Source organism: Theropithecus gelada, chromosome 11 (assembly GCF_003255815.1).
Source record: "Theropithecus gelada isolate Dixy chromosome 11, Tgel_1.0, whole genome shotgun sequence".
NCBI lineage: Eukaryota > Metazoa > Chordata > Mammalia > Primates > Cercopithecidae > Theropithecus > Theropithecus gelada.
Genome location: NC_037679.1, coordinates 20,806,149 through 20,828,398, shown reverse-complemented (window position 1 = coordinate 20,828,398; position 22,250 = coordinate 20,806,149). Strand labels below are relative to the sequence as shown.

The 22,250-nt window shown below is 35.1% G+C and overlaps 1 protein-coding gene across 1 annotated transcript in view; it reads left to right on the top strand.

Annotated features, from left to right (window-relative positions):
• The window catches only part of FAM19A2 (family with sequence similarity 19 member A2, C-C motif chemokine like), a 523,015-nt gene extending 502,856 nt beyond the window's left edge, over positions 1-20,159 (top strand). Inside the window, exon 5 of the mRNA XM_025402024.1 lies at positions 18,006-20,159. Coding sequence (XP_025257809.1) covers positions 18,006-18,017 — 12 coding nt within the window. The 3' untranslated portion in view covers positions 18,018-20,159. The remainder of the gene's footprint in view (positions 1-18,005) is intronic.
• Positions 20,160-22,250: the final 2,091 nt, after the last annotated feature.

The window sequence follows — 22,250 nt, the reverse complement described above, 5'->3', positions numbered from 1 at the left end:
GTAGATATGAGCACAGAAGCCACAACAGACAGGGAGGGGCAAAGCCCGAAATCCCTGCCTGCTTTCTCAGAGGGAAGACTTGTAGCCTGGGGCAAGATCTCAGCCCTGCACACTGAAGGCCTGGATATAAATTTGGCTCTGTTGACTGTTGGGGGAGCATGGTGGGAATGAGACTGGCCTGTTGACTGTGTAGGTGTTGGGTGATGCTTGTCACTGCCAGCTTTCCCCACTTAACTTGGTGATCTGTATGGAGCAGCAGAGGCAGCCATAATCCCCCTGTAACATAAATCCACTGGCCTGAGGACCACACCCCCATACCATACAGTGGCTACAGCCAGCCCTGCCCATGGAGAGTCTGAGATCAGACACACCTAACCCTGCACCCACCTGATGGTCTTTCTCTAACTATCCTGGTAGGCAAAGACAAAAGACATAAACTTGTAGGAGCTCTACAGCCTCATCAATTGCCTGAGAAACCCAATACTTATTCAGGTGGCCTGAGGGCAAGCTTCTGTCTCCCCTGTACTACTGCAGCTGATATTCTCTTGAAACCACCACCTCCTTGCTGGAGGCCAACTAACTCAAGATATTATACCAACTTAGAACAACCCTGCTCTGAGGAAGGAAAATACACCAGCTAATTCCACTGCCTATAACATCCTGACTAACCAGAGGTCATAAGTCTGTCCATGTGACAGCTTTACTGCTAGCATAATCAGTGTTCAGAAAAATCAGTGCACTAAAGAAAACTGCAGTAAAGGACCCCATAGAATTTAATTCACTTCCTTGCTACATCCACCACAGCAGGTGCTGGTATCCATGACTGGGAGACCTGAAGACAGATCACATCACTGGACTCTTTGCAGACACTATCCAGTACCAGTCCAGAGCCCAGTAGCTCTGCTGGATGGCTAGATCCAGAAGAGCAATAACGGTCACTGCAGTCTTTCTCTCAGGAAGTCCCATCCCTAGGAGAAGGGGGACAGTACCATATCAAGGGATCACCCCATGGGATAAAAAATTGGAACAGCAGCCCTTGAGTCCCAGATCTTTCCTCTGACATAGTCTACCCAAATGAGAAGAAATAAGAAAAAATAATTCTGGTAATATGACAAAATAAGGTTCCATAACACCCTCAAAATATCACACCGTCTCAACAGCAATGGATCCAAATCAAGAAGAAATCTCTGAATTGCCAGAAAAAGAATTTAGAAGGTCAATTTTTAAGCTAATCTAGGAGACACCAGAGAAAGGTGAAAACAAACTTAAAGAAATTTAAAAAATAATACAGAATATGAATGAAAAATCACCAGAGAAATAGATATCATAAATAAAAAACAATCACAACTTCTGGAAATGAAATACACACTTAGAGAAAGGCAAAATACACTGGAAAGTGTCAACAATAGAACAAATAGAAGAAAGAAATTCAGGGCTCGAAGACAAGGCTTTCAAATTAACTCAATCTGACAAAGAAAGAAAAAAAATTTTAAAAATTAATAGAGCCTCCAAGAAGTTTGAGATTATGTTAAATGACCAAACCTAAGAATAATTGGTATTCCCAAAGAAGAAATCTAAAACTTTGGAAAACTTACTTGAAAAAATAATTGAGGAAAATTTTCATGTTCTTGCTAGAGCTCTAGATATCCAAATACAAGAACCTCAAAAAACAAGTGGGAAATTCATTGCAAAAAGATTATTGCCTAGTCACATAGTCATCAGGTTATCTAAAATCAAAATGAAAGAAAGAATCCTAAGAGCTGTGAAGCAAAAGCATCAGGTAACTTATCAGATTAACAGCAGATTTTTCAGCAGAAACTATACACACTAGAAGGGATTAGGGTGCTGTTTTTAGCCTCCTTAAACGAAAAAAAATCAGCCAAGAATTTTGTATCTTCCATTTTCCAGTAGTTATACCTAACCAAGGAGGTGAAAGTCCTCTACAAGGAAAACTACAAAACACTGCTGAAAGAAATCATAGACGACGCTAACAAATAGAAACTCTTCTCATGCTCATGGATGGGTAGAATCAATATTGTGAAAATAAGCATACTGCCGAAAGCAATCTACAAATTCAATGCACTTCCCATCTAAATACCACCATCATTCTTCATGTAACTAGAAGAAAAAAATCCTAAAATTCATATGGAACCAAGAATGAGCCCACCGATTAGAGATAAAACATATAGAAAAAAGTTATTCTACTCTTAAAATATTCAATGCATATATATCAAATTTAAAAAAAAGTCCCTGAAAACATTTCTGTTTTTGAACAATGTAAAGAAAATGGATGATTAGAAATGTGTAAATGATGTATTTCTCCACGTGCAACTTGCTTTTTCTAAAAAAAAAAAAAAAAACTCTTCTGAGATTTTTGTGCACCCATCACCCAAAGAGTGTACACTACACCCAATGTGTAGTCTTTTATACCTCACCCCTCTCCAACCCTTCTCACCGAGTCCCCAAAGTTTATTGTATCATTCTTATGCCTTTGTGTCTGCATAGCTTAGTTTTCACTGAAAAGTGAGAACATACGATGTTTGGTTTTCCATTCCTGAGATACTTCACTTAGAATAATGGCCTCCAACTTCATCCAGGTTACTTGCTTTGCCAAAGCAGGACTAAGCAAAAGGAACAAATTTGGAGGCATCACATTTTCTGACTTCAAACTATACTTCAAGGCTATAGTCACCAAAACAGCATGGTACTGGTATAAAAATAGGCACGAAGACCAATGGAACAGAATACAGAACCCAGAAATAAAGTAAAATATTTACAGTGAAATGATCTTTGACAAAACAAACAAAAGCATAAAGTGGGGAAAGGACAACCTATTCAACAAATGGTGCTAGGATAATTGTCAAGTCACACATAGAAGAATGAAACTGGATCCTCATATCTCACCTTATACAAAAATCAACCCAAGATGGATCAAAGGCTTAAATATAAGACCTGAAACCATAAAAATTCTACAAGACAACCTCAGAAAAACTCTTATAGACACTGGCTTATGCAAAGAGTTCACAACAAAGAACCCAAAAGCAAATGTGGCAAAAATGAAGATAAATAGATGGGACTTAATTAAACTAAAAAGCTTCTACACAGCAAAAGTAATAATCAGCAGAGTAAACAGACAACTCAGAGTGGAAGACAATACTTGCAAACTATGCATCCAACAAAAAACTAATATCCAGAATCTACAAAGGAACTCAAATCGGCAAGAAACAATCCCATCAAAAAGTGGGCTATGGACATGAACAGACAAAATATATATATTTTATATATATATGTATATATTTACAAATATATACACACAAATGGCCAACAAACATTAAAAAATGCTCAACCTCACTAATTATCAGGAAAATGCAAATCAAAACCTCAATGGAATGGCCATAATTTAAAAGATCAAAAAATAATAGACATTGGTATGGATGTGTTGAAAATGGAACACTTACACTGCTGGGGGGAATGTAAACTAGTACAACTACTGTGCAAAACAGTATGGAGATTTCCTAAAGAACTAAAAGTAAATGTACCATTTGATCTAGCAATCTCACTACTATGTATCTACCCAGAGGATAAGAAGTCATTATATGAAAAAGACACTTGCCGATGCATGTTTATAGCAGCACAATTTGCAATTGTAAAAATATGGAACCAGCCCAAATGCCCATCAATCAATGAATGGATAAAGAAAATGGAATGGAATGCTACTCAGCCATAAAAAGAAATGAAATAATGCATTTCACAGTGACCTGGATGGAGGCCATTATTCTATGTGAAGTAACTCAGGAATGGAAAACCAAACATTGTATGTTCTCATTTATAAGTGAAAGCTAAGCTGTGCAGACACAAAGGCATAAGAATGATACAATAAGGTTTGGGGACTCAGGGAGAAGGACTGGAGAGGGGTGAGGTATAAAAGACTACACATTGGGTATAGTGTACACTCTTTGGGTGATGAGTGTACAAAAATCTCAGAAATCACCACTAAAGCACTTATCCACATAACCAAAAACCACGTGTTCCCCCAAAAGTATTGAAATTAGAAAGACAAGAAAGAGAAAGAAAGAGAAAACAAAATAAAAAATATGTAAAATGTGTCTTCCCTTTGTTCATGCAGTTCCACATTCAGAAACTATTATGAGGGGGAAACCCCGAAGCAAAGTATCAACAATAAAAAATAAAAATCATATCCACTTACACCAAAAAATTAGCTTCTATTTGGCTTTAAAAATACCAGTCTCCAGATTTGATAGAGGAAAAAAAAAGCAGGAGAGAGGTCAGGCATCCTGAACTGTAATATACAGAGTACATAATTCTGTTTGTGTGTGTGCACATCAGTGATTGCATGCACAATATTATTTGGGGGCAATGGTGAACCAATCATTGTGCTATTTGTTTACTGTGTTCCATTATAGGAAATTTGATGCTATTTCATTTGCACCACCATATCTGATGTCAAGTGAGCATGTAATTCCTTGGTGTAGGGTAATTGTCTCATGAAATATTTCGGGAGAAAAATTTCCTGACAGTGTTAAGCAGCTGTATGGAAATTACTCAGGAGATAGGTATATATTTTTTTAATGGGATAGCTTCTAACTGAAATATTAACTATAATGAATATGCCAGCATCAACCTTGATGCATTCATTTGGACACTTTCCACATCCCAAGTGATTAGTCTAATACCAATTAGAGCATCACAGATTGCTATTATCTTCTTGCATTATTATTTTCATGAATTAATTTTGTTTTTAAAATCAGACCTTTTCCAAATGAGAATAAATTTAAATATCTGAGGTGAAAATGTGAAGCTGAATATCAGGACCCATGCATATCTATAATTTCAAATTTTGAAACTGCAGAATTATAGGGATAATCCTAGAAAAATTAAAAATTGAGGAACTGACCCTTTGGGTCACCTAATCACCCCCCTTACTGTTTACAGAGAATCCAAATATTGATTCTAGCTTTTCTTCTTCTGAAATTACTTATCACCTTTTTCCTTATATTAATTCATTCATGTGTTCATTTATTTATTCATCTCTCCATGCATCCATTGTTTCAATCTTTCATTTAATAAATATTAGGCATCATGTATGTGCCTGATATGCTGCTTAGCACTGAGGAAACAAAATGTATGCTAATATTATTTTTCTCCAATACCTCATATTTTAGTGAGAGAAACAGATTAATAATCATAATGTGATGAGATATGTCTTATAATAGAACTATGACAAAGTGCTGATTGGATAAATCATGAAGTGGCTACATTTCTTCTGGGGTTTGAAACAAGTATATTTTAGGCAAAGCTAAAACAAACACAAAGATAAGGGGACATGAATGGGCACATCAAGTCTTAGGATTAAATAGACATGAGTAGAGTAGAGCAGGCATGTTTTGTGGAGGCATTGGGAAGAAGGGGAGATGAAGCTGTGCATTTGGGGTCTAATCATGAAGGATCTTATATATCATAAATAAGTTTATGTTTCTTCCTGTAATAGGAGAGTATTGTAGATTTTTCTTTTCAGAATGATGGTGGCAAAGACGAGGAGGAACATCAAGGAACAAGACAACTCAGGGCATTATTGCAATTATACACACCAGGTGGAATAAAGAGTGTAGTAGTGGGACCGAGAGTAGGAAATAGATTAGAAAGATGATTAGAAACTGATTAGAGATAAGACATAAAGGAAAAAGTTATTCTACTCTTAAAGTATTAAATGGGTATATATGAAATTTTAAAAAGTCCCTGAAAACATTTCTATGTTTTTGAACAACATAAAGAAAATGGCGGATTGGAAGTGTGTAGATGATGTATTTCTCCAAGTGTGACTTGCTTTTTCTTAAAAAAAAACAACAGAAACTCTTCTAAATTTTCTCAGTCTTTATGATTTATCTTCAGCTGCATGTGTCCACTGCAAGTCATAACACTGACCCACTTCACAACTGTGTTGGCTTTGATATACCTAAATAAAGGCCTCCAGATTCGACTCTGTGGCCAGAATACAAAAGTTCCACTCTTCCTCAAATCATCATTTAAATCTTACATTTTCTGGTTTAGGAGGGAGAGGCCAGGATTAGCAGGGATAAGAAAACAGGGGTCTGTTCTAATTGCTCAATAACACAAATATTTTCAAAATTGGAAAATATATTTTTCTACTAATTACATGATTAGTCTTTTTTGTTGCTATTAGTTTTAACTATTCCAACCTCTCAAATTTATGTAGAAAGTGCTTTACTTTACTTTTAACTTATACAACCAAAACCCCTCTATTGTCAGAGTCTAAATTACTATTAATAGCCAATTTGCATATGATTTATTATTTATTGTTATACTTTTCCGTCAACTACTGAATTATTATTCAAATATTTGAAATTCAAATAGTATGTTTTGATATCACTGGAGTACTTTGGAAAAGAGAGTATAAATAAAACTACTTTTTTTTTTTTTTTTTGAGATAGAGTCTCACTCTTGTCACCCAGGCTGGAGTGCAACGGCGTGATCTCAGCTCACTGCAACCTCCGCCTCCCAGGTTCAAGTGATTCTTCTGCCCCAGCCTCCAGAGTAGCTGGGATTACAGGCAACTGACACCACACCCAGCTAATTTTTTTTTTTTTATTTTTAGTAGAGATGGGGTTTCACCATGTTGGTCAGACTGGTCTCGAACTCCTGACCTCAGGTGATCCACCCGCCTTGGCCTCCCAAAGTGTTGGGATTACAGGCATGAGCCACCACACCTGGCCAATAACACTTTTAAACATCTATCTCTATCTATAAAATGTCATAAGTTACAACTGAAAAATGTCATGAATCTCATTCTGTCTGTTAATGAGGATTACATAATTAATAATGATTAGAGAGCAACAAAGTTGACTTGAAAAATGAATGCCACCCAAGGGTGACTAGACCTATATGTTGGTTAAATGGCTTGGTTCCATTTATCACCCTTAAAGTGTGTATGGTTTAAATTCCTGCCTCAGCAAATTACAAATTACTCTAGACATGGATGATCAGGCTAGGCTGTGAATGGTTAAGATCACAAATATTTTATCTTTGAATTATAATTGATTATTACTATCTAATATTGTTTCTACAATTATTTTATACTTTTATACTTAAATGACTATCTCTTGATTTCTGTGTACTTTCTTCCTTGCTTTTAATGAACTTTTTTCTTAGGTTTGTGCAGAATGCTCCCAAATATTCACAAGAAATGCTTACTGTCCTTTTTTTAAAATTTCTTATAAAAACTGTTTATTTTAGTCCCATTTAAAGGTGTGTCTCTTTGAAATTAAAAAATGATGTACTAAGATTATATAATCTTCTAAGAGAGATACAAACCTATCCCCATTGTGAGCTTTTTTGGAGGTAAAGGACATTATTGTCTTGTTGTCCCTTTATGCTTGTTGTAATGTCCCCTTTCTCCCAGGTTTGCTTTCTGTAATAATCTGTTAAACAGTGGAGTGCCTGACATGTGTTTGTTCCTTAGGCAAACGTGTAAAACTCTTCAAGTTCGAATGGAGAAGTAGAAAGAGAAGGTTTCTGCTGTGCCTGATGACAATTTTTGATTTCTCCACACTCAAAACAGTTTTGGCTCCATGTTGGAGCACTAGTTGTGGCGAATCCTAGTGTTGGTCGGATTCTAAGGAAGGGACAGAAGTTTCATTGAGAAGTAAAGATTCAAAACAACTCCAGAAATGAGCTCCCGTCTTGGTTTACTGCTCACAAAGCAGCAGGTGTGTACATGGTGCTAACAGGATTAACTATGACCTACTCTTTCTTGTGGTTACCATTAGCATTTAAGTGCCCGTGATTTCAGAGGGAGACAATGAACTTGGTACAGCTTTAGGGAGTCAGAGGGCAAAGACTGCCTCAGTGGTCAGTAAAGAAAGGCATTGGATTATTGTTATTAAAAAGTAGAGAGAGGCATAATTCTTTAAACTGATGTGAAGCTCATACACTGAACAAATAATTGGCCACAAAGAGCCTTTATGTATGTCACCTACAATGACTCTGCAGTATTGTTTTCCCCAAAATAAGAAATGGATACTACAAAATTCTGGGTGTATTCTTGGACTTCTGTTAGTGTTCAAAGCACTATTATTTGGAAATAAGCATGAAAAGTACTGAGCCATCAGACTTTCACTTAATCTCCATAAACCAATTAAGGCTGCATTCTTACCTAATGGTCCATTCTTTATATATTTAAATTGCCCCATAATTGAATATTATTTCATACCTGCATCTAAGCATTACAAATAATTAGATTGAAGCATTTATATTTTGGTAAACTTTGGAAATTCAAGATTACTGAACTATGATGGTTGTTACCAGAAAAGTCCAAAAATAATTACATCTAGTAAACCAAAAAAAGAAAAAAAAAAAGCAAAAAGCACCCAACATGTTAAACATCACCATCTATGTTGCCCTATCCTTCAGAAAATTGATTTTAGTTTGAAATTTACGGAAGGGGATTTTTTAATACAAGATCTACCACATATAAAATGATTGTTTCTTAATGTTATGGAAGATGATAGGGATGGAGAGGAGAGAATGCTCCATCTCCATGTGCTCCTTCTGGCATATTCCCAAAAACTGCTGATACTTCTTTTGTCTTTCCACAAGTTATGTCAAGTCCTTCTAAGTGACAGCAACATATTCTTCATTAAGACAGGTGTGTAACCGTCCGAAGGGTTCTTCCTGCCTGTTGCACAAACAAAATCAATTCATAGAGCCCATGGCATTGCAATAAAGAATTTAATTGATGAGAGGCCAGCCACGTCACACAGGAGATGAAGTTATTACTCAAATCAAACTCCATGATAATCTAGGGGCTAGGATTTTTCAAAGATAGTTTGGGGGAAGGGGTGGGAGTGGCTAGGGAATGGTTGCTTGCTGCTGTTGGTTGGGGATTCAGTCATACAGGTGTGGGAAATGGTACTCCTCCAGGCTGAATTGCTTCTGGGTGGGGCCACAGGAGCAGTTGGTGGGTCCATTGGTGTCAGGCATGCAAAAACCCTGAAAAGATATCTCAAAAGACCCCATTAGGTTCTACAACAGTGATGTTATCTAACGGAGAGATTGGAGAATTTGTATCCATTGTGACCTCCAGAACAATGGCTGGCAATTGTTTATGTCTATGCCTTAGCAGAATTCAGGCTCCTCTATCCTCCTAGCCTGGTGATCTTTCCTTAGTTTTACAAAGGTGATTGAGTTTTGGTGAAAGCCTATTATTACTTAAACTATAAACTGAATGTCTTCCAAAGTTGGCTTGGCTTAAACCCAGAAATAATTAAGATCAGGTTGGATACTAAAGGCAAGATAGGGTTTAGCTAGATTAGATCTCCTCAACTGCCATAATTTTCTCCCTGATACAGTTTTTGCAAAGGTGGTTTCAGTATCTCAAGGAAAGGTTGTCCCTAAGAGCCATTTGTATTTGTAACACAAACCAATAAAGAAGTTAAGAGAAAATGCTCTCTACGCTACTAAAAGGAATTTCTTCCAAGTTTCAGCTCTTCTTCACCCCTAACTCCAACTATCTTAAACTCATTTTTTAAAGTACAATTTTTAAAGCTTCTGTAGTAAGACTGGAATTCTTGAGGAGAATGATTCTTGACCAGATTGAAACTTATCAAGTAAAGCTTTCTGGCAGAAAGTGGATAAAAACTATCAATTCAAATTACTCTTTTACAAATGAGAGGCTAGTCTAAAAAAATGAGCTTAATATCAAATTTAGCAGGTAAAGTACCTTTGAATTGAGTTCAGAATCTCAACTGTCTGTAAAAATGTATGAACTATGCTGGCATATAGAATTAATATCTTTAAAAGTCTGCTCAGATTTCCTGGAAGCATTTAAAATAATTGTTTTTCTGACTTAAGGATTTTTTGGGTGTCTTCAAGAGATTTCTCCTTATTCCGTATGTTGTTGACTTTCACCATTATCTTAATTTTGTGTGTGTTGATTCTGCATCTGAAACAAACACAGTGTGTGTGTGTTGGGGTACCAAGGGAAGGGGAAGCAAAGTCTTGTCCTAACAAATGTTTTGTAAAGTTTCAAAGGAATTTATTATCTACTTAAAAATCAGGAAATGCTTTGTTTTGCTAGCGTTGAATGTCATCCAGAGAGAAACGGCTGATCTGCTTCTGAGTGAATGAATGCGCATAAATGGCAATGCAAACAGTCATCTACTTCCATGAGTCACGTAGAAGAGTTCATGGCAGGCACACTGTACAGCTTTCAAAGTTCCAAGAAACAGCGTAGGTCCATCTGTTCAAAAGATTCATTTCCAGTCAAGATCTTCATTTACACAGCATAGGAAACTGAAAGCCATTGACAGATGTTGTGTATGTGGTAGGAGCTCACTAGTTCTGCATTCTAATATAATGATTAGGCCTTTTAGAAAATGAAGTCTTCCAAGTGATTATACCACTGAAGAATTTAGGTGATCAGAACAAAGTTTTATTCCATTTAGAAGTAGTGTTTCTTAAGAAAGGTCATAATAGTTGGAGGCAAGAAGTGAGTTAGAACCTCACTGACTCCAACCAATATGCTTGGTAGATAAAAACTCGAGTTTCAGAGATTTTTAAAAGTGACTTATCCAAAGTTCTACAACTAGCATATAGTAATGCTGGTATAAAACCTTGGTCTCCTGACTAGCAGAATAAGGCTGTCCCCTTCAGGCATATCTGGTATTCTATTTCTTTCCAGAAGTCTAGAAAGATTATATGTCAAGTCTGAAAAATCTTTTCTTTTTTTGCTTCCTACACTGATACTCACACTGATTTATACCTAAATATAATCAGTTAGCTACAGAAATGCTGTTGTTTCAGATTACACTTTCCACTCACCCAAGGCTGTTAAATTTTTCAAGAATTTATAAAATAGATAACTGAGAATAGTTCAAGGTCCTTTAGTGGAAATGTTGATCTTAGCTGAAGTATTAAACATATCTCAAAGTGTTAAAATAAATGTTCAGGCCAATCTAGTGAAAGCAGTTCTTTGGAGGTAAAACTAAGCTGTGGTATGAAAATACAATGGTTTTCACGTTTCTAGGGGTCACTTCCATCATGAAAGTAAAATATAGGCTTAATTTTCACATAAATGAGTAGATTTATAAAAGCGATTCATATGTCACTGTCTTATAGTGCCTTACCTTACCTGAAAGCTGTCTGGTCAGCTTGCTCATGCGTGAATATCCTAGGCCAATAGGTGTCTTTCATTTCGTAATACCTCATTGCATGAAATACTTTAAGATATGACAAGTGCATTCACATATAGTTACAACCAATGTAATGGCAGCTTTTCTCAAGCTTAAATGAGAAAGCCTGCTACTGCAGAGTAATGATGTTTTAATTGCACATTTAGTACACAAAAAGTGAAGCAAGAGCTTATTTCATGTACTTGTGAGAGCTACATTAAAAAAATACATTTGCAGTGAAGCAGCGATTATATTCCAAGAAAGGAAGAGTTCATCAAATCCGCACTTAGGATGATGAAGGTATTCTATTCTCCCTTTTACCTTTATCTAATAAGTTAAATGTATTGTAAAGTTAGTTTGAAATCATGAAATTGTGCCTATTTGTGATGTTATTAAGCAGCCATCTTAAAAGGATTGACCATGCACTGCATTTAATCCTGCCTCCTCTTAGAAGTATTACCACATTTCCTTGTCTTTCAGTTGTTTAACTAAAGAGTGCTCATCAGTCCAAAAATAAATGTTTATGTAATAACATGGATATTTTAGTGAAATTTTAACTCTTTTTAAAATGAAATTGACTGCAACGTACATAATGCATTTTCACTTCTACTGTTCATAATGCATTTTCAGTTCTATTATATAAATATTGTTTAATAGTTCCTCATAACAAGATTTGAATGAACATATTGGAGAAGACGATTTTTTAAATTAAGCTAATATCATATAAGATTTATATTGATGCTGTGGAGGTTTGACAGTTATTTCACAAATACATTGTAGACTGGCAAATGGAACAACTGAGATTTTTAAAAATCTGGGATATGGGGTAGAACTCAAAGAAAAATAATATCAGAGGAACTATCAATAAAGAATAGGGAAATTTGCAAATCTGCATTTTCTTTTGGCATAGTAATATCCCATTTATTTTTTAAGCATAGATAAAATGCAGTGCCAACTTTCTAAATATGTATCCTTTATGCAAAGTCTGATGGCACCTGGTTTATTAGAAAGACAAAGAGTTAGAAAAAAATGGAATTATGTTATCAGAGAAGACTAGTAACATATGTGCAGAAACAATCAGAGGCAAAACCTGGGAATTTAATACATTTGGATGCCTAAAAATTTACACATATCTGAATAATAATAGTTCATACTTCTTTAGCACTCTTTAGGTTCCTCGAACTGTTCTAAGCATGTAACCTATTAACTCGTTTACTTCTCAGCTCATACAAAATATGATGCAGATGCTAATAGTATTTCTGTTTTACCTGGTAAATCATTAGCAGAACTGAGCATTGAAAACAGGCAGCCTACCTTCAGGGAACATCAAAGTGGTGCTTCATTTTTTTCTTAATTTTTATTTTTACAGTTTTTTTCTCCCCCCCAAACAGTCTCACTGTGTCATCCAGGCTGAAGTGAATCAGCGAGATCATAGCTCACTACAGGCATGACCTCCTGGGCTCGGGCAATCCTCCCTGTAGCCTCCTGAGTAGCTGGGACTAGAGGTGTGCACTATCATGACTAGCTAATTTTTAATTTATTTATTTTTTTTTTTTTGTAGAGTCTTGGGGGTCTTGCCATATTACCCAGCCTGGTCTCAAAATCCTGGCCTCAAGCAATCCAACTGCCTCAGCCTTTTAAAGCAGTGGGATTGGCCGGGTGCGGTGGCTCATGTCTGTAATCCCAGCACTTTGGGAGGCCGACGGGTGCGGATCACGAGGTCAGGAGATTGAGACCACCCTGGTTAAGACGGTGAAACCCTGTCTCTACTAAAAAAAAATACAAAAAAATTTACCGGGCGTGGTGGTGGGTGCCTATAGTCCCCAGCTACTTGGGAGGCTGAGGCAGGAGGATGGCATGAACCCAGGAGGCGGAGCTTGCAGTCAGCCGAGATCGCGCCCCGGCACTCCAGCCTAGTCGACAGAGCGAGACTCCGTCTCAAATACATACATACATACATACATACATACATACATACAGCAAGCACTGGGATTACAGGCCTGATCCACCACGCCTGGCCAGTGCTTCATTTTTAATATCTGACTTTTATTATTAACAAAACAAGATCAAGAAAAGAAATAATTGCAAGATGATTCACTGTAAGCAACAGAAAATTAAGTCAATATATTTTAGAGAAACAAGAAGTAATACCTCCCTCCAATAGGTATCTTATGTATCACCTTTTGTATCTTGTTTGAAAATTTCTACTTCTACCATCTACTAATATTGAAAAGGCATTTACTGAGACAAGCACTTTGTCTGGATTATCTGATTTAATCACAATAGCATATTACACACAGGGAGGCCAAGGGTCAGCGAGTTTAAATAATTTATTCAACCCCATAGTGTTAGTGATAAGGCAAGGATTTGAACCTGGGCAGTCTGCCGAACAAAGCCTGAGCTATTTGTAATTATGCCTCTCACCATAATATATTATATCCTGCAGATAACCTAGTCAGCAGGACTTGAACAGGGGGAAGAAGGAATTTTAGATTTCAATATAATGATTGTAAGAATTTTAAGAATTTTGTAAAAGGACAGAATAGATTCTTGAATTTCCTTCCAACTTTGTAATTTACTTTAACTTGAAGATTGGCAGAGGAAATTTCACAATACTCAAACAATAAAATGGAAACTATAAATAATTGAGTTCACCTCATTTCAAATTTCACTTAAATCATATACGTTATTAACCAGGTTTTATTTTCTCAATTTAAATTGTTGAACAGACTTAAAGACATGATTTTAGCATGAGTTGTTTAGAAATCTAATCAGGGCCCTATAATTGTTTTGTTGGCCCGTGATAAGTGGGTGCCCTGAATCTTAAATAATTACTACTTTTTGCTTAATGTTACCAGATTAGCATCTTCATCCTGGTTGACCGGTACTAGGGTAGCTTCCTGCTTGTGACAGAAAAGCTATTATTATAATTTCTGCATTTTATATGTGTTCAGCAGCCCAGTAGTTTCACTTACGAAACTGGCTGGTACGCGGCACACACAAATAAGATTTGCGTAAAAAAGAACAGCTGTGTAAAATATTGCCTTTGGAAAGGCAAATTTACTGAGATAGTGATTATAGCGCATGAAGCTAAAGGCATAACCATAACAATCGTAGGGCCATTTCTCTCCCTCATGCAGTATTTTATATCTATTGCCCTCAGAACAAGAAGATAGTGTGCAATCATGGTAGCAAATGCTATTTCCCATCCTGTAAAACTGATTTTATTGCAACCTCCTGCTTTTAGTTACTGAAAACTTGCCAAAAATCTTCCTTAGAAGGTAAAACTTAGTGCTTGGCCTCTTCCAAAAAGTACGATTTGAATGAAAGAATGTTATTTAAGTTCTAAAAATATAGCAATGCTTAATTTGGTATATTAACGATTACTTTTACTTTATAAAATGTTGGATTGTATAAATATTGCTTAAGCAAATCTTGCATATCAAGATGTTCCAGTTTAGAGTCTATAAAAGGTAAAATGACATTTAAAATATGTTTCCCCCACTAGCATGCCAGAATTTAAACTCGGGTCACTCAGATTTATTTAAAATAAGCATACAAATTATAAAAGGTTGATATTTTTGTTTAATTTTAGGTAACAATTTTATTTGCAAATAGTATTTGGACCTTGCATAGTAAGCATTTTTACTTGGTGATAATGTACCTATATTTAGAATCATTTTCCTATATATTTTTAAACCTACGGTTTTCCCATCTTGTTTAGTGGAAACCTTGAGATTGTCAGGGAGGGTGCTGGTAGATATTTATGCATGTTCATCTTTATTTTGTGTTGAAAAGGATGAGTCATTAGTTAGGCTTTAATTCCTTCAATGTAGTTCTCTAAACTTGCATGAATGTCTGTTAGTGTTGTTTAAAGAAAAACTTTAGCCGAATTAAATTGAGCAAAGAACAATTTGTGAATCAGGCAGTCTCCCAAGAGTAGGCTCAGAGACTCCGGCACAGACACGTAGTAGAAGATTCATAGACAGAAAAAGGAAAGTAACATACAGAAAACAGAAGTGAGGTATAGAAACAGCCAGATTGGTTACAGCTCAGCATCTGCCTTATTTGAACACAGTTTGAACAGTTTGGCTACCTTTGATTGGCCAAAACTTGGTGATTGGCATAAGAGTAGGCTACAGTGTGTTTATACCTCTATTTAGGTTACAGTTTATGATGTACAGAGATAGCTTTAGGTCAAACTTAAAATATGTAAGGAGGAAGCTTTAGGCTAAACTTTATTTAACAGTGTGATTCTTTCATTCTACTTTCAGTGGCTCTTTTGTTAAAGATTTATACGTTCAAAAGCAAAAAAAAAAAAAAATCCCTACAAAAATCCAGACCTTTTATTTTTATAGTTGTTCAGTGTTGACAAAACTAGGTGTTAGATAACATTATAATACTTCATATTCATGGCAGTACTGCCATTCTGGCCTAAATACAGAGCTCTTGATGCCGAACCACCATATGTCCTCTTATCAAAATCAAATAATTACAAAAAAATCAAGTATTAGATTGTACACTTTCATCTAATATTAGAAATGATTTATATAATATTATTCATCTCATAATATATGCTAGGATATTTTTAAAATTAGTAATCCAGGAATATTGTGTAAAAGTTAGGTGTGAGAATAGGTTGCTTTAATTATGCTGTAATCCATGTGTATTTAGACAATTACTTCTTTTAGTCATGTTTAAATTTTGTTTCTCTAGCAATTATGTTAGCTGATAGAAAGATATCATCATAAGAATGTATGTTTATGATGTTTTTGAGGATATGGGTAACCTCCTTATTTATATGGGTTTATATGTTTATATGTGTGTATATATATATTTTTTTCTCTACAAAAATGGAGAAAGATTTGTTTTAGTTTCATAAGCCTTTTGTACTATACTTTTAATTTAGATATTTATTTTCAAAATTATATGAGTAAAGTTTTAATATATAAATAGTTGAGAGGAACATTTCTCTACTTTATATAAACCAGTAGAGTCAAATATTTATTTAGCTTGAAATGAAGATATAGGAATGCATCTATTACACTCACTAATAGATTACTTAGAACCTGAGCTTGAAGTGGATCAAGAGGACATGTGTCTTGCTATCATGGAGTCATGGCACCATGTTCATCCAGTTCATTTCCGCCATGTTTCTCCATTTGGCTACACGGAGCCGCAGCAGAGGCTAAACCATTTATTCTCTCTCAATTTCCTCTCTCCGTCTTTTACACACACACATATATCTTCCTCTCTCATTTCTTGTCTTTGCAGCATTAGTTTTGAAAATATGGTCCACGTTCATACTCAATTTGGAAGTCCTTCACAGAAATTGTATATGATGACTCCTGAATGGCAGGCAGATTGATAATTGATAATGAGATCACTGCTACGCCTAAGATATCTCCCGCTCCCAGAGTCTCAGAGATTCAGTGGGCTCTTCATGTGTTTCCAACCCTCCATCCTCCGTTCAACTTCTTCCATGGTTGGGTAGTAAGATACTTCAGATACATAGGCAAAGAACTCCTTCCTCGGCAGTGCTAGCAGACCACTGAGACAGAAATAAGATGACTGCCTCCATACATGAAAACACATTTTTGCCTTCTGTGGCATCTCCCTTTGGTAATGTAATTTGAGACTAGCCATAGCAAAGTCTAGAACTAGCTTATTATTTTGTTTAATGTATTCATTTTTTTTATAATTGATCAGAAAACAATGAAACCAAAGACTTTTGTAATGTTTTTCAAAGGACAAGTAACAATGTCACTTAATAGAATAAAATCAAAGTTTCAACAATAATTTTTTAAAATCGCTTTTCGTTTTAGCCATTCCTAGAAAAGACCTGTTAGGTAACTCTCTAAATACCCTGCCTGATATGAGAGTGGAATTAGAAATTTATTGACACAGCAGAAATCTCTTGATTCGAGATCTTCCCTCTCTCTCGAAATCTTTTTTCCTCTCCCCTCCTTCTCCCTCGCTCCTCTCCCTCTCTCCTTCTCCCTCTCTCTGTGTGTTTTCCTCTGTATCTATGCATATATAGATATGTATGTATATATGTATCAGTTATTCTATCTGTTTATTCTTTTCTCCTGTATACAAATGGTCTTTGGACTTTGGTAGGTGTGAAGTTAGTATGAATGTTTCTGAGTGATACTTAAAATAGCATTAATAGTATGTTCTTATCAATTTTATGAAAAATTTGGGGCACCTTTAACATTTGGTACAACATTTTTCTATTCCTTATTGTTTCTCTCCCCACATATTTTTGTCCCCCATGAACAGATTTTTTTTTCAAAATATAATTGACTCAAATAAGCCCTCAATTTTTAAACTATTTCAAAAATGAACTTTATGGAGCCAATCCCCAAGGGCTTTTTGAGAATACGGTGTGGCTATTTTGCTGGGAACAGAGGTCTTTCTTCACTGAGGCCTAGTATGATGTGTTTATGATATTTAGGCTATGGCCACCAAGCCTATGCAACAAAACAAGGATTCCAGAATCACTCTCTGGGTCTAAGAGGGATATTGTTATCACCAGTTGGGATAATTCTAGCCACAGTTGTATTCATTTGGATAATTGTGCAAGTGACTCTAAAAATATTGTGAGATGATAATGAGAAAAAAAGTATATTTTTATATGGTGGAAATACCTGCATCTGGTAGTCCTTTAAAATTAAGCAATGTATTTGAATAGCAAACACCAGCATTTTGAGTTACCAATTAATTTTTAATTGTGTTTAGTTTTAAGATTACTGTTATGTTATGAAATGTTGACTGTATTTTCTTCTTCCTTTGTAGGTAACCCATTAACCCAGGAGAAATCAAGTGATCCTCAAGGCTGATGACATTGAACATACGCATAGAAACTTAACTCCTGGGGTGATCTTGAAGATTTTTATACCACTTGAAAGAGGCGCTCAAGAGTCTATTTCCAAGGGATTTCATGGCCTCTTCTTGAAATCAAGACTTTTAAAAGTCAGACATGAACTTCTATGTCATGAAGATTTCAGCAGATTTGAACTGTGTTCCACTTGTAAATTGTTAAAAGAATTTGAAGTCGCTGTCTGCGGAGCTGGTGAAGAGTTGTTTTTTTCAGGGTGATGTCAGAGACAGTCACCTTTTGAGTTATTGGCTCCAGATGTGACTACTTTTCTTGTTTCTGCAAGCTGTATCCCAAGTGCACTGTCCTTCTGTCCTGGATGTGTTCATTTGCTAGTGGGACTACACATGGCTTTAATGACATTTCCTTTGAGAACTTTTCCTCTGGCATGGTGTAGACTGAGACAATTTTATTTATATCCTAACCTTGGAGCTCGGAAAGCCTACATGTTTTAACATCTTAAAGTTGCTTTTGTTAAAGGAATGGAAATATATATCCATTGGTAATAACATTGGCAAGTAATAGTTATCTGAATAAATCAATCATATAAGAATGTATAGACAAGCTGACATATTTCCCTAAGGCTAACAACACCCTCCTGAAGCTCTTTGTCAAATATGTAGTACTTAGAACTGGATTACCATTTTCATTATATAATACTTTGTACCTCTAGAGCACTCTCCCTTTCTGTTGTTTTTTTTTTTTTTAAGTGAACTTTTCTTTAATTTTTTATGTTTGCTTATTCCCTTCACAGAAATCAGCAGTGAGCAGTCAAGTTACTGGGTAGCCTTCAGTTCCAACAAAATTGACAGGGATGCATGTGAGTTTCTGATTTCTTAGCTTGAACATTATTCACTTAGATTTCTTCTAGTATTTTTTTAAAAAACTGTCCTATCTCATTTTAAAAGACTTTCTTTTGCTTGATCCCAATGACTGTTTGAATGCTTATATATTTGTTCAATCTGTTGATAGAAGAAATTGTTCCTTTTCCTCAGTCTCAAATTTATAAATATTTGCTTACAGTTTTCCTATTCAAACAATTTGTTAGGCCAATATTTTGTGACATTTTTGTAGCCATTTTAACATTTATGGTTTTGGTTCTACAGGAAAGTCATAAATATTTAAAGGCCTTAAACATGTATGTACTTTTTTTCCCCTAAGTTATAGAATGTACAATTTTATACTACATTTGTTTTATTTCATTTGTGATATGAAGGGAGAGAAGAAAGAAAATTGTGTAGCCATTCTATAACAATATTGTGTAAACCTATAGTTTGAAGGAGTGCAAAGAGAGGGATTTCTGTGTTTTACTCATTTTAGACTACTCAGAAGATGCTTCATAAATTGTCCTTTTAGAATTTCCATCATGGAAGGTGGTATGGAAGAAGGTATGGAAATATCTTGTATTCTAAAAACTCACTGGTATGGTCAGTTAGACATACGTTGGTTTCCAAGATGGAGGCCCATATATCCTGGGGAACTTTGGTCTATTAGTTTGTGAAAATATTCAAAGACCAATACACTACTCAGACACTTTCCTAGGAAGAGCAACTAAAAATGTAAAATTGGTTAAAAATAAAATCTGAAAAGTATACGTCTCCCACTGAACTAAAATCCACTGTCTCATAAGTTCATGGAATGAAATTACTTTCTGCCTCCATTTTAATCATGCATAAAATGAATTAGATGGCTTTGAGTGGATTTTCACAATGGCTCAAGACTATATAAAATTATATATATAAAAAAACGGTTGTCCTGGAATTTCTGCATCAATTAGAATATCATTAATTTCTTTGTAACCAAGTGAAAAGCTATACTTTTTGGAAATTATGAATTTGTCCTAGGTTTGTTTGAGATTTGAGATTATAGATCATGCTTCTCATTTTTAAACTATGTTCTTTAAATCAACACTGGAAACTCTGTATTATATACAAGTGTAATACATGCATATAATAGAAAAAAATACGTGGAATTTCAAATATACTAACTAGATTATCCCCAGTAGATTAATGTTGTGACTATTCAGAAAAGGTGAATAAAATTGGGATATAAAATGAACTGTCTTTCATAAATTACATTTATAGATCTGTTTTCTGTGTTTTATTTTAAAAGCATTTCAGTTATTATCCAGGGAAAACTCTGAATTCCTGGGGAAGATGACATAAGTTCTTCAATCTTTTTTTTAAATAAAGATCCATGGCAAATCTTGCCATTTACACAAGGTTCCAATATACGAATGCTTCTTTGCTAGGATACAATTGAAATAGATATGCTTAACACTTGTGCTACTTGCCCATTTTGACTGTGAGTACAACTGGCATAATTTGCTAGCAATATGTAAAATGTATTTTATGAAAATTGTTAAAGATAATGACCTAGTTATCTTTCAAAATATGTATTAAGATATTAAAATCACAAATATGACTATAATTTAACCTTTAAAAAACTTTTTAAACTTTTTATTTTTAAGTAGTTTAAGACCCACAGGAAGCTACAAGAAAGAGCACAGAGGGTTTCTTTGAAAACTTTCCCCTTCTTACCCAGTGACAAACATTTGACAAAATCATATAACATCGTCAAAACCAGGAAATTGACATTGATTAATACTATTAACTCAATACAGACCTAATTCAGATCTCACCAGTTGTCACATGAGAGTGTGTGTGTGTGTGTGTGTGTGTGTGTGTGTGTGTGTGTGATCCTTATCTTGGTATCCATCCGTTGTAATATCCTGGAACATGGATGAGATTACAGTGTGAGAGTATGGTCCAATGAGTGACTGATTTGTGGTAATTCTTTTGAAGTCCTCTATTTTCGGAATAATATCCTATAGCTTTATTTTACTTTATTTTTTATATACTCTTTTATATACTCTGCCTTAACACAATAGAAACTTCCAGTTTTAACATCAGCGTGTACTATAAGTGATTTCAAATATGCTATTGTTATTAATGGGTAGGAGGATATCTGAGAATTTGCATCTATGATTAAAATAAAGAGAAATTTTAATTTTGTTCTTATTTCCCTCAACAATACTTGCACTATTTACAACCAATGCTATATTATTCAACTGTGACTTTCGATAATAATTGCTAATAGCATAGTAATTAATAGAGTGATTGAGACTTGATCTTTTCAAAGTTTTTATCATTTTCTCAATTCATAGATAATGCATCCATATGAAAGGGCAATATATGCAAAGAAACAAAGAAATCAAATTGATTTGTTCATTATCCAGCCCTTTCTCACTTTGACTCACTAATGTGATGGGCAGAATTAGGATGATACCAGACACAATGCTTAGAGAAAGTGAAAAGTTGGGAGAGGCATATACTGAGTATCTTCTGTCCCTGCTACCCAAATAGAGCTCTCATGGTAGAAGGTTACTATTTCTATCAAAGTAAGGGTCTTTCTTTTTTCCTTCCTACCTTTCCTTCCCTCCTTCCCTCCTTCCCTCACTCCCTCCCTTCCTTTCTGTCCTTGTTTTGTATATATAATGCTTTGGGAAGAAAACATTGAAGTAAATATATTTAGATTTCTTGCAGATTTCTTTCTCATTGCTTTGATATGCACTGTGTGAGTTTGGGAAAAGTAGTACAATTATATGACAATTAACTGACAATTATTGAATTCCTACTAGGCACAAGCATGTTTATCTAGATTGAATTTTGGGGTTAACTGAAGCTTAGTCTTAAAAATGGTCTTTCAAATTATTTCAAAAGATATTTTCTCCATGCCCTCTGTTTTTATGGCACTATGCTAACCAATGGGAAAGTGGGTATATAGAAGATTTATGAGAATTTTGTATTTATTTTGATTTTTTGTATTTGTTTTTCTCCAATATATTGCAAGTTGCTAAATAGTCTGCACTATACCTTAAGCATTTTCCTGGATGAGCTTATTTGTTATGCAAAGCAATTAAATTTTATTCTAGAAGTTATGTGAACATGGCAGGGCAATGCATGTTCCGTAAAGCTGTGTTTTACAGATTTTAGCAAAAATGTGTTTGAAAATCTCAAAGAAGAGAGGTTGTGGGCATGCAAAGAAATTAGAAAGGATTAAAATAATCTAGGAGAGAGCTGTTGAGAGTCTGAGTTTGGACTATATGACTGACGAAAATGTGAAACATGACTCTCAATCCTGGTTGCAATTTCAATTACTTG